The following is a 12935-nucleotide window of genomic DNA, read 5'->3' on the forward strand; positions in this document are numbered from 1 at the left end:
GGTAAACAAGGTGTAAAGCTATATAAGGAAGGAGATTGTGCTTTGGAGAGCTGAATACAACTTTATCTTATATTTTTATCATAGGTGTAATGGCAGAAAAGTATATTAGAGTTTTGGAGAAGGAAGCATTGTGTAGAGGATTATGGAAAATTTCTTGTCTGGATGAAGGTCAGAAATCAGAAGGGTTTTTTTCAGGGAGAACTTTGGTCCTCATTTTAATCCCTTGTGTTATCTTGCAGCTGAAAGTGTTTATTGGACAATCTGTCATAAAGTGGGCAATTGCAATGTGTTGCATTGCAGTAATCATAATCACCTGAATAGGTGATAAGCTACATATACCTACTCTTACTTAACTACAGGTCTGAAACTCTAAATTCATGGGAAAAATACTATTATTGTAAGCAGTCTTACATTTCAAATTGAAAAGAAAAGCAAATGAATGACACTGCAATACCTTACTTTAAAAAGAGATTTTTCTCTCCTGATGGAGCAGAAGAGGCAGCACTTAGCTCACAGTATTCTACTCACATTTCAGGATTCTCTTGTCTTCTTGGATTTTTTCTTAGCTTGTTTTTCTTTAACTCTTGACAGCTGTTTCACATAACTAATTTCACATGTCATCAGTGTTTTTACTGTTTATGTAGGTAGTGTTTAGTACTAAGAGCCAGTATGAACAATACAGGAGAGATAATCTGAGGGATTCAAACTTTAGGACAGGGAATGGAGAAATAATGGAGAGAGCTCAATTTAAATGCACTTTTAAACTTTTAAGTGTCAAATAGAGACTTTTTTCAAAAAGCAGAATGGTTAATGGGGCCAGTAAAAATAGCTCTTGGAAAAAGTGGCAGCAGCAGCAGAAGACAGAAATTGTCATAATTTGTGGAATGTATCCTTGAGTAGCTCAGTTGTAGTGGGGGAAAAAAAACCCACCATTTTTTTTTCCTTTTTGCACATAAGTTACTTTGAAAGTAAAATGATTTATACAAGCTCCAATCTGGGAGGTGTCATGCTTTAGAGGCTTTTAAAACAATTGAAAGTGGTTATTGTAGTGTTCAAATGGAGGAATTCTTACACAATATAGTGAATAGCAGTTATAACCCACCAGGGAAATATCTATGTACATAATATTGCATCAACTTCTGAAATATTTATTTAATGTTTAATCTGTTGCATTTGGGAGGATGTAACTTTCTAATTCTGAAAGGATAACCTAATGCATCTCTCAACAGATTATATGAAGGCAAAGAACAAACAGAATTTGAAGAATCAATGAGAAGACTCTTTGAATCCATCAACAACCTGATGAGAAGCCAGCATAAAACTGCTATTTTGTTGCAGGTTGGTGTGTGCTTGAAAACCAGCTGGATTTGGTTTTCTATATGGATTTTGTACATGGGCTTTTTATTTTTGTCCTTTTTAAATCAAGGAAAAGACACAGGAAATTTCTCAATATGTCTCTTTTGTAATTCCCCTCTATTGGAAGAGCAGGTTGTTTGATAAATTTGGAGCCTAGTTTGAAAAGGTCAGGACAAGATACGCTTACAGAAATTCTGTGAATGTAGTCAAGGAAAGAACCAAGACACAAATGTTGGAAAGTTTCAAGCAATCTAATGACTGAAGCCTCCAGTGGGACCTGAATGTTTAATTCTTGAGTTTCTCCAGATAATGCTAAGCAGGGATTCCACCACCTTTAGTTGGGAAAATAAATATTATTGTCTCAGTCTTTGGGAGTTCCATTGTTTAAACTGAAAATAGGATAAGGGTTTGCCATTCATGTCAATCTCAGTTATTCTAACCCTTCAGAATCTAATGTTTTAAAGAAAACTAGAAAACAAGGAGCTATTTTAATCATTAATATCAAATAATTTGCAGTTCTGTATTAATATGAAAAACTATCAAGATTTCCTGTAGAGTGAAATGTAGGAGATTTATTAGCTGCAACATTGATGATTCATACATTCTTTATTAAAAACTGATTGTATGCATTTGGCTTGAATTTTCATCTGGTTCTGTGTTTTGATTCCTTTTGATATGACTTAGATTAGAAGTGGAAGCCTGTGAAAAAGCCTGTGTTGAATAAAACCTCAGGTGGCTGATCTTGAGATTTGTGTCAGCTGACACTTTGCATGGAGTGTTTAATGTGCAACTGCGAAAGCTGAGAAAGTAAATACCAAGTTAATTGTATAATACCATGGTTACAGTAATTTTCTAAATGCATTTAAAAATCAAGCAGATACTCTGTTACTTGATAATTCTGTAGAGGCCTTCCTGGGAATACTTTGTACATTTGAATGCTGCATCAGAAGCAGGAGAAACTTCTGAAAAAAAACCCCAAAACATCTTTAAATACTGAAAGAGTTTATATAATAATGTTTGCTCCTATGGTACTTGCACTAATTAAGAAAGAGATCCTGGAGGATTTGATGCTCATTGGGGAGAGCGTGTCACATCACTGGTGTGGGGTTGTCCATCTGTCTTTCCTCTGATGAGCAGGGCAGTTTCCTCTTGAGAGTGACAAGAAAGGCTCACACAAAACTTTTTCCTCCTTAACAGTTTTTGGGTGTGCAAGGGGCAGTGGTGCCCCTGAAAGGCTGCTGGGAGTGTTGCAGAGCAGGTTGTAGAGACAGTGGCACTGTGACATTGCATGGACTGAGGAGTGTGACTGTGGCTACCCCCATTTCCATATTTCCATGTTTCATGCCAGCTCCTAGCGCTGTACCTGCTTAGCAAACATGTACCATATCTTGGCTGATGTTCCTCAGAAACAGCAGAACCTTGAAAACAGAGCTGAGCATCCCTGAGAAGGACTAAAGGATGCTAATGCTAATTTTAAAGAGCACATCCTTGTGCTTCATAAACAGACCAGTAAACAGTTATACTTTGATCAAAACCATGTTGAAAATCAAAGTTTTTGATTTCTAATGAGGGCTGTCAGTTGTGCAAAATGGGTCCTATTTATTCATAATTCTGAAGCACTAGTGGGCTTTGGGGGTCTCTAAATCTTCATAAGACACTGAAAGTTTTCTTTTTAGCAGGAACCTTTAATGGCAGATGTGAAATACTGGTTTATATCACAACTTTGCTCTTGTTCTAGATACTAATGGCTCATACAGCTGTGTCTCTGAGAGAAGCCTACAAAGAGATTGCTTTACATACAGTAAATAAAAACTACTGTATTCATGTTATAAAATTCTGATAAGAGAGGCATGGAATGAGCAGTGCCCAGCTTTAATTTAGTGTTGGCTGCTGGAAATAAGTTTAGTGGAGGAAAAAAATATAAAATTAACACTCCCTCCCACTTCATCATGAACTCCATAAGCAGCCACAGCTTTCTCAAGGGACAGTATTTATGTGCCTGTTTGGAGGAGATTTCAGTGCTGGTACTTGAGACTCCTGCCCTGGTAGGTGGATGCAGGCCAGAAAATGGAGATAATTTCTAGTGAGAGGGAGGAGAAAGTAGTAGAAAAAAATTCATAAATCTGCTTCTGCCTAAATCCAACACTGATTTCCCTTGGGGTATTTGAGATGACAGTGATGGATGTTGTAGTAGTACAAATTAACTTTGCAGAGTAAGGGACAGGTGGTTATTCGGTGATTCTATGGACACAAGGGACCCCATAGATGTTACAGTTTGTGTACCCAGAGAGGGAAGTTCAGAGTCTGTTGGAAAAATACTGGAATAATCAGAATATTAAAACTGGCTTAAATCTGTCACACTTGGAATTGTCATTGATAACTGGAACATAGATTGATAGGATCAATTGAATGGGTACAAGTAGATTATAGTCTGAAGATATCAGAGAAGAAAGTTTTAGGAGCCCTGGAGAAAGTTGAAGTAATTGAGTTTCTCAGGATATTAAAACTTGAACTAGTTTGCAGAGCTTTTGAATGTGAATTTTTAACTCTTATTTCATCCTTGGCTGTCCAAATGCTTAGTGGGTTTTACTGTAGATGATTCAAAGAATTCTTATGAAACCTGAAGTTTCTTGGTCTCTGCTATTCTTAATTTTTTTTTTTTTTTTTTTTTTTATTTGGAACTCAGTATTTTCACCTCTAGTAATTTCGCAGCTATTTTTACTGATAGACTCACACTCAGACTTGCATTGAAAATTAATTCACTCAGGAAAGGATTTTTTATAAAATTGTGTTATATGGAACAGCCTCATCTATGCCAGAAGCACTTTATTGCTTTAATTTAACTTTATCTGCTGAGTGATATCTTACTTCCTGATCTGTTAAATGCTGTATACGTTTACAAAAAGTTAAAGATATCTTTTCAGTCCTTGTTCTAAAGCTGACTGAAGTGGATTGAGGCTTTGACTTACTGTAGAGCCTGAGTTTTGGGAAGGGCAGATATCTGTTTCTGTTTTGTAGTACTTTCACATAAGCTTTGAACAGCTAAAGACTGAATTGTTAATTTATTGTTGGCAGACTGGAAATGTACATATTAATCCACATTAGCCTGTTTTAAAAAAAAAAAACAACTTCAGGAGTTGGGCAAGTTATCTTTTTTGTTTAAAGATGCAGACAGAATGCTTCTCAACTTCAGCACTGCATGAAGTAATTAAACTACAATTAGGATTCTATTTTCAATATCCCTGCTGTGCTGATGTTTAAGAGCACCCATCTGAGCTGCAGAGTGGCCTGGCTGCATCTGAGTGCAGAGCTCCAGGCATGGTGCTTTGTAAAGCTGGCCCTTGGAGTGGAGGCTGGGGTGGTTTCATGCCTCCAGTACAAGAATCAATGTGCAGCTGTAGGGTAAGGATTCCTCCTTTTAAGAGGATTTTTTACAGATTGCTCCTGTAATTATTTAAAATAATTCATTCAGAAGTTACACTGTCTTTACAGTGGTAGGGCTTTCTAGGCACTACACTTAAACCTTTCTTCAATTTCTTTTGTCAGGGATGATGTTACAGCTTTGTTGCATTTATCAGCTGCTCTTCTGTAGCCATTGCTGGTGACTCTTGTCGATTTTAGAGAGATTTTTTCATTAAGTCTGTACTTCTCAGGGGGAGAATCCTTGAAATCTGGAAACCTAGAAAGGAGTTTCCAGAAACTGCAAAGAGTTTGGTGAAGGGAGGCTCAGGGGTTAGGGGGAATAGAGGAGGTATCAGTACTTTTTATCCTTTGTCTGAGCACTCAGGGAAACAAACATAATTATTAGTGGATGTGTTTTATGTCTGTTTAAATCACTATTTCTGGGGAATGAAATTGAATGAATGATTTTTAAATTTCGGATTATATGGTTTTTACATCACCCTACTGTTGACTTGTAGTCTGTGAGTGTGCCCTTTCATTGACCAGCTTGTGCTCTCAACCTTAATTTACAAATCAAACCTCTGCTCCTTTTCCAACTGTTGTGTTCCCCAGCTGACACACCACGTTTGACCTACAGATGGTCTTGTCTGCTGCAAATGTCATCTCCCCCCTGCTTGCTCCTAGGCACTGATTTGAGAAAGCACAACTCCCTGTGCTGTGCATGTTTTCAGAAACCTTAGATGACAAGTTCTCAAGGTCATTGAAACATAGCATAAAGGAATTGTCTGTGGCACTGAAAAGTATGAAAAATAATGGAATATGAAGCTGCTGCCTTTCATTCTTCCCCAAGCAATTTTGACCCACCCTACTGCTGCAGTAGATTCTAAGGACTTTATGGATCTCTGTACAGTTTTCTTATGAGGGAATGAGGCTAGAAAGGTACTGATAATGGTGCTTTGCTTATGGTGCACAAAGGGGGATGGCACAGTAACTTCTTAAAGTTGCCTTGATAGCAAGTAAAATTAGATTAAGAAACAGAGCACCAGTGATTTCTTCGACTGTACTTTTCATCTCATGGTTACTCGGATTTCATGAATATGTATAATGTAATACTGCAAAAAGAGGGCAGCTAAAAATAAGCTTGGTCAGGAGTAAAGGTTAAAATAAATTTAACTGTACATTGTATATGTAAGAAATAATTTTCTGCAGTGCTGTGGGTTTATCTGTATCCTGCTTAAAAAAATAATCTCTTAGGGTTTGAAGAATGCAGAACATCTTGTACTGCTGACTAGGAGATTTTAATGACTTCATTAAGGACAGTGCTCAATTGTATCCATAGTGCATCATTTGAAGCAATTACTGCAAATGAAACTTGTGAGTCTAAAATAGTGCAGGGGATATACTCATTATTGTACTTCAGCTGGAGCTGTGGATCTGCAGAGAGAGCTTGCAGCTCTATCCTTCCCACTTCCCTCCTATGCAAGTGTAGAACAGGGAGCATGAGAAAGTCAGACAGCACAATAGTCCAGCTGTCAGTGGAGTACTACTTGAAATATTTTCTGGCCGCTGGTGGCTCTCTCTTTTATCAAACACCTTTCACAGTACTTGTGAATTGCTGTAAAATGAAATTCAGATGCTGCTGTGCAACAAGTATCTGCTGCTTGAAAAGTGAGGAGCAGCAGCATGAGTCTGAACTCAAGCTGGAGGCAGTTTCCAGCCCAACACAGGGGCTTGTATGGGTGCTTTAAATAGCCCAGGGATTTCCCAAGATCAGTAGATTTCATCTCTTTTTTAAACACTCCTTTAACCTTTCTAGGTTTGTGTATGAGTGTGGGATGAGATCTGCAGGAGAATGACTTTATCTGAATGTATCATATGCCAGCATTGAGTTTCTTTGAAATACTGTATTCACTCGTGCTGCAGACTAAGCTCTCTTTTTCAATCAAGACATAATTAGTTTTTTGTTTTGTTTTAATTTTCTACTGCAGTGGAAGCTCATACAAATAAAACTATAGATTTATTGTGTTTAAAAGGTCTAAAAGAGCCAAAGAAAGCTGTGCTCTGATTGTCTTCATTCTAAGCTCCCTACTCTTAAGAAAGAGAGTAAGTTTTTAACAAGGAGCTTGCTGTATACAGGTTAGAGAAATATTGAACCTGGATAGGCTACTATCACATAGATCAGTAATAGAAGGCTTCACTTGACTTTAATTTAGATTTTAGGAAGATGTTAGTAGGAATTTCCACCCTAAAGCTGTGCAGTGAAGTACTGCAAATCAGTTTTTATGCATATTAGCCTTAAGTGTTAGTGGTGATTTTGAGCCTGAAATTGCCTGCTCAAGTTTTCTTGTCCATGTAAGAATAGTAACTCGTCTCTTAGCCTTGTCAGGGTAAGGTTTGATTATCCCACTATGCTGTCAAAACATAGCTCAGGAATTGATAGGAGGAGATAAACCATCCCACAGCTTGGCTGCAGATGGTTGGTTAGGGACATGACACCCCTTTTCATCTATTCTAGAAAGTGTGGCATTGGGGTGGGCGGTGGCTGTCACCCTGACTCCTGCACGGCACATTTCTAGGATGGAATTGATACAGCTCCTGCTTTGATCAGTGCTTGGTTTACTTATTTGCATCCTAATGACAATTTTAGTGGTCTCCAAAGAGATGAGCTACAAAGCCTGGGCCCTTTCGCCGCTTGGCAAAGAGAATCAGATCCACTTGGAACTATGGTAAAGTTCCTCTGCATTGCCTCAGCACATGCAACTCTGGTGAAATTTATTCAAATGTGAATATTTCAGCCTGGGGAAAGAAGTCTGAGATTTTCAGTTTTGTGTGTATCTGTCTCAGTGGTGGGCTCTGTGCTGTTCATGCACATGTATAAACATCCACAATTAACATGATCTGTCTGTCAATGCAGGTTGCTGCCTTGAAGTACATACCATCAGTTCTTCATGATGTTGAAATGGTTTTTGATGCCAAATTACTGAGGTGAGTCACTCCTGCGCATTTCCTAGCTGTCTGCAATTAATTCTTGTAGATCAGTTTAAGTCCACAAAGGCATACCAGTTCCTACTGATCAAGACAGTGGTTGGTCCCTGAATACATTTGTTACTGGTCTCTTGTCAATATTCGTGATATATAAATAAATGTAAGTCTTAAAAAGTGATAAATGTTTAGAAATATGTGATCTTTTGCTCTTTTTCTCTGTTCTTATTAACACCTGATGAATGAATCTGCACGGTATTTATGACATCTTTCCTTTTCATGCAGCCAACTACTATACAAATTTTACACTTGCATCCCACCAGTGAAACTACAGAAGCAGAAAGTGCAGTCCATGAAGGAAATTGTACGCAGCAACCTTTTTAAGAAGCAAGGTAAATACAAAATGCCTGTAAGGCTTCGAACAAATGTGTGAAAATTTTCAGTGGCTCATGTGTTGTGCAATTCATGTTTGAAATTGAGTGAAACAAATACTGAAAAAGTGTGAATGCCAGAAGCCTGAGCTCTGGAGGGGATTCATCTCTTTCCACAGGATGGCAAGAGCTGTACAAAGTGTGATTGCTGGCCTAAAGCAAGGAACAGGTAGGGCTCAGAGGAACAGTTTTGTGTGGTTTTCTTACGTTATGGTGGTTAGGTGGGTGAGCTGTATATCCTTTCAACCCATTTTAAGGTCTATAATGGAATAGGAACATGAAGTGAAACCTTGTGAACACAGATGTTATATAAGGCCTCTGCCTGGGAAGAGGACAAAAAAAATCTGATTGTGCTGTGGTATACTTGGCTGCAATGCAGCATTTCCACTTACAGGAATTATGATGCTTCTCGACCTCTATCAGAACTTAGTGTCTCTCTCAACTCTCAGGAGTGTTAATGATGCTGAAATGCCTTTATCACCATTGTGCTCAGTTTTCCATCATGTTATCACAAGAAGTGAATTTTTGCTGAAGGAATCCTATCAGTGTAGCCAAGTTTTACATGATTAGTTTCATATCAGTGTCAAGTGTTCGACTCCTCTCTTGTGGACTGGATGGTTGCTTCTCTCTCCCCACCTTTTTGCCTGTGTAGATAACCTTCAGAACCTGAAAGGCACACAGACTGCTCACATGAGTTCTGACAATTTAGAGATAATAATTCCAGGTACTTGTCGGTACAGCAGTGGGTTGCAAATAGTGCTGTGAGTAAATTGAGAGAGGATTGCTTTGCTCACTTCATTCTGAGTTGCCAGGAGAGTGATGCAGTTCTAACTAGCCAGGACAGATCTAAATTACACTTTATTTTCAGACCTGTGTTGTATTCCATTGAGACTGAATTGTATATTGTAAGCTTTAACAATAACTAGGTGCATCTGCTGTGTTTTAAGACCATTGTAGGTTTCCAGGAAAAAAAGCCAAGAAAATACTGTAGGTGGTTTTACTGTTTAGATTAAATTAAATAATATTTTCACCTATCTTTATCTTAATAGTTTCATGGTCAACAGCTGTGTTTTTGTTTTAACTATGTGTAAATTCACATTTGCTTTGGATTGGTGAAACACAAGTAGCTGCAACTTAGGTATCTCCAGACACTGATCCAAACTATTAACAGCAGATTCTAATTAATTTTCAAACAGTTCTAGTCCTGCATTCACACTTCGCTCTGGTAGTTGGCTGTATTTCTGTTTTACAAGCAGAGTCTGATACATCATTGCAGTATGAGGTGCCTTTACTGCTGCTGCTTCTAAAATCAGAAATGCCAGACTTAGTTTTAGCTGTGGTTGTGGTGAGCAGAATTTAGAGCAGAAGGAGAAATATACCCTCTGTTTGGGTATAAATAAGGCACTCTCCTGAACTCCTGGTCTTACTAGAGTTCAGTCAGCTACCCTGTGTTTAATACTGAGAAATTAAGTGTAAGCTATAAACTTTTTTTTAGTTCAATAGTTTTTCTTCAGAGAAGCTTGTCTCACTGAAGTACAATTATTATTGGTTCTCAGTTCAGAAGTGATGGTCAGGACAGCAGATCCCAGGCTTGTATAATAGGGAATAAACTCTAGTAAAGATTCAGAAGGAAAACAGTTGAGCATTCAATAACTGTGTGCTTCACAGTTCTATTCACTAGTGTACATCCTGCAGCTCCTTTCTTCCATCCCTCTGTGTGTTCCAGAAGAGAAAAGAGTGGGTTTGGATTCCAAAGAAGCTTTCATTTTAGTCTGCTTAGTGTGGTGCTTGTTTCATGTGTTTAACAGGCCTTTCCTTTAGCTGAGGTCTGTTAATGCAAAATACTCTGTAAAGCTCTTACTACTTGCAGATAAATAATAATAATAGATTGCTGGTTGCTTGTAAATGCAGCTTGTCTTATGTCTTGAAATAAATAGCTGGTCTGTCATGGGATATGTCTACCTCAGGATGCATTGTGAATTCTAAAAAGAAGACAACTGTTTCTGTATTTTTTTGGTAATAATGAATAAGAAATTTTGTTAGGAGGATTTCTAATTCTGGGGACCTTTTATAAAACCAATAAATGGTGGGTTTTGCATAGTGCTGACCAGATAATTAATACATTTTAATTTTTCCCCGACAGGTGGAATCATTTAGTCTTAAATTTGTAGGTGAAAAAAATGTATTGCCCAAAAGCTCTATTTTTTGGTAACATCAGACACCTGACAGCAGAACCAGGCAGCTGAGAGCATGAAGGCAGAATATCACACTTGATTAATTTGCCAGCCCTGTTGTTTCACCTATATCCTGTATTTCTGGGTATTGTGATCCAAACTTACCCTAGTAATTGGCAGTTAAAGTGTATCCACTACATAATATGTAAAAATTAACTGCTTGTTTATGTGCTTGTGGGGATTACATGTGTAACATCTATCTTAAAATGTTTTTACTGTGATACTTAATATAGTAATACTTAGTATATAATTATAATACTTAGCTGTGTTCTTTTTAGAGGAATCTGGGGAAATGGATTAATTTTTTTTTTCACTTATCAGTTTAAAACAAGAGAAGCCTCTGAAGAAGTACTTGGCCAAGACAGAGAAATCAAGTTGCCATCATTTTTAAATGAAACTAAAATGAAACTAAAATATACCCTGTTTGTTTTAACAATATCATGATTTATGTTAGTACTAACAAGAGAATATTTTTGCTAACTAGAAAATATTCATTTAAACATTTTGTGTGTCAGTAGTTTGATGAAGTGACAGAATAAAACAGCTCCTTGCTGGTACTGTAGGATTTACAATTGTCATTATTTTAGAATTCTAAATGCCTGAAATGGACAACTTTGCTTTTTTATTTTATTTTTTCTTACTGGAGTGGCAGACATACTTTTACACCATCCTTGGTGCAACCTAGTCAGGGCTAAACAGACTCTTGCAAATATCTTTTCCATTTCCTGAGACCATTCCATGAAGTTGTTATTCCTGTAACACAGAATGGCCAGCTAACAATGCTCCTGACAATGCCAATGGTGTCCAGCTAACAATGCCAGTGGTGTTACCCAAGTATCTTTTAGGGTATTTAATATTGGAGTTCCTCTGTTTGGTAATGATCTTTATACCTTCCCTTTTCACACAACTGCCCCTGCATTACTAATGGCAGAAAATCATCCTTTTAATAATTACAGGGTGTTTTTTTCATCTAAATTACATTTTTTTATTATTTGCATTTATGTTTTGTTTTCAACCTTAATGTTGAAATTACCATAGGGGGAAATGTCCACATCATGTTTAAATGCAGGTGCTGAAAAATGTGAAAAGACCAATACACAATTAACTATTTATATTATTATATAATAAATAATGTAATATTATTACAGTATTATTCAATATATTATATAATATTATAGTGGTACAAAAACATTTCTGTACTGTGCTGTTGCAATGCTGTGCAGGGTAAATAATAGCAAATAAATCCTTTTTCATTTACATTACCGTGGCTTAAAATAGAAAATTCTAAAGGTGGTTTTTTGCTCTACATTAAATACAATTGATTTTAAAATTAATTGGGTAGAGAACCAAGTGTGTGTAGGGTGTAGACGCCGCCTGATTCATTACTGCACTCAATGAGCTGGAAGGTCATTTACAAGAATGAAAGCACATGTAGGCTATCTCAGAATAGGATACAGCATGATAATTAAGGTAAGATTGCCAACAGTATCATTAACTAAAGTTCACATTTATCTAGGACAGGTAGTATTTTTTCTGCCATGAATATGGAATATATTTAACTACACTGCTAATTACAGCAAAGTCTATTAATTTGCACGTATTTCAGATTATCCATTTTTCCTCCAGACTTTAGTCTCTTTCCAGGTAGTTCATTGCAGTTCTTCAATTAATTTGCATCCATTCCCAGAGGTATTATATTTATTATTCAATTGGATTGGATATACTGGCATTTCTACTCTTTGACCCATTGATATTCACAGCATTTTCTAAAGAAGCAGAATTGTGAAAACATGGGAGAGTGTTTAAAAAAAAATCATTTGAAAGCCGGTGAAATTTGCCTTTATTAAATAAGTTACACATGAACCTGAAGGCTGGAAATCTTGAGGGTAAACTGAATTTATTGCTAGGTATTCCCAAGCATTACAAATTTCCACTGAAGACTCATGGAGTGCTTTCATCAGATAGGAAATGGTCCCATGCACCTCTGCTGTAATTGATCTTCAAACACCTTGCAGCACTAAAGTGTCTTTTGAAGCCTTTAAATTACATTGTAATTTTTTTGTAGAGGCATTGATTTCTTGTTCCCACTCTGTAACTGTAACCCAGCTTGGGGAGGTTATGGGGCTGCAGGTATTTGAGGGATGAGTGGAGGATGATGGATGCTTTCCACTGCTTGTGCACCCTCACCATAGCATTTAGGAATGTTCTAACAGGATGTGTGAGCAGACTTTTATGCAGTTTTGTCTTTAGAAAATATTAAGTCCTTTTTGGTCAGAGGAAAACAAATCTGCTTAATCTTTGACACTTTGCTTTTAGATTGCTTGATATTTTATTATTTTAAAATATCAAAATGAAAGAAATGGTTGCCTTGTCTCATATAAACACCTCTAATGGGATTTTAGAGTCTCTTTTATGATGTAAGAAACTGTCTCCGGTCATATCTGTCGCTCTGTTTAGTAGGATGTAAATGATTATTCTCTCCCTGTTTTGAAAAATGTTGTTAGAATTGCTTAATTTCTATGTAAAACTA

At 37.0% G+C, this 12935-nt stretch overlaps 1 protein-coding gene across 1 annotated transcript in view; it reads left to right on the forward strand.

The window, feature by feature from the left end:
* The window catches only part of DOCK2 (dedicator of cytokinesis 2), a 154952-nt gene that overhangs the window by 32858 nt on the left and 109159 nt on the right, over positions 1-12935 (forward strand). The window contains exons 23-25 of the mRNA XM_005523460.3: positions 1230-1338; positions 7673-7743; positions 8026-8132. Coding sequence (XP_005523517.1) covers positions 1230-1338; positions 7673-7743; positions 8026-8132 — 287 coding nt within the window. The remainder of the gene's footprint in view (positions 1-1229; positions 1339-7672; positions 7744-8025; positions 8133-12935) is intronic.

This window comes from Pseudopodoces humilis, chromosome 17 (genome assembly GCF_049639895.1).
Source record: "Pseudopodoces humilis isolate 2021_Gansu_Grassland_sample_001 chromosome 17, ASM4963989v1, whole genome shotgun sequence".
Lineage (NCBI taxonomy): Eukaryota > Metazoa > Chordata > Aves > Passeriformes > Paridae > Pseudopodoces > Pseudopodoces humilis.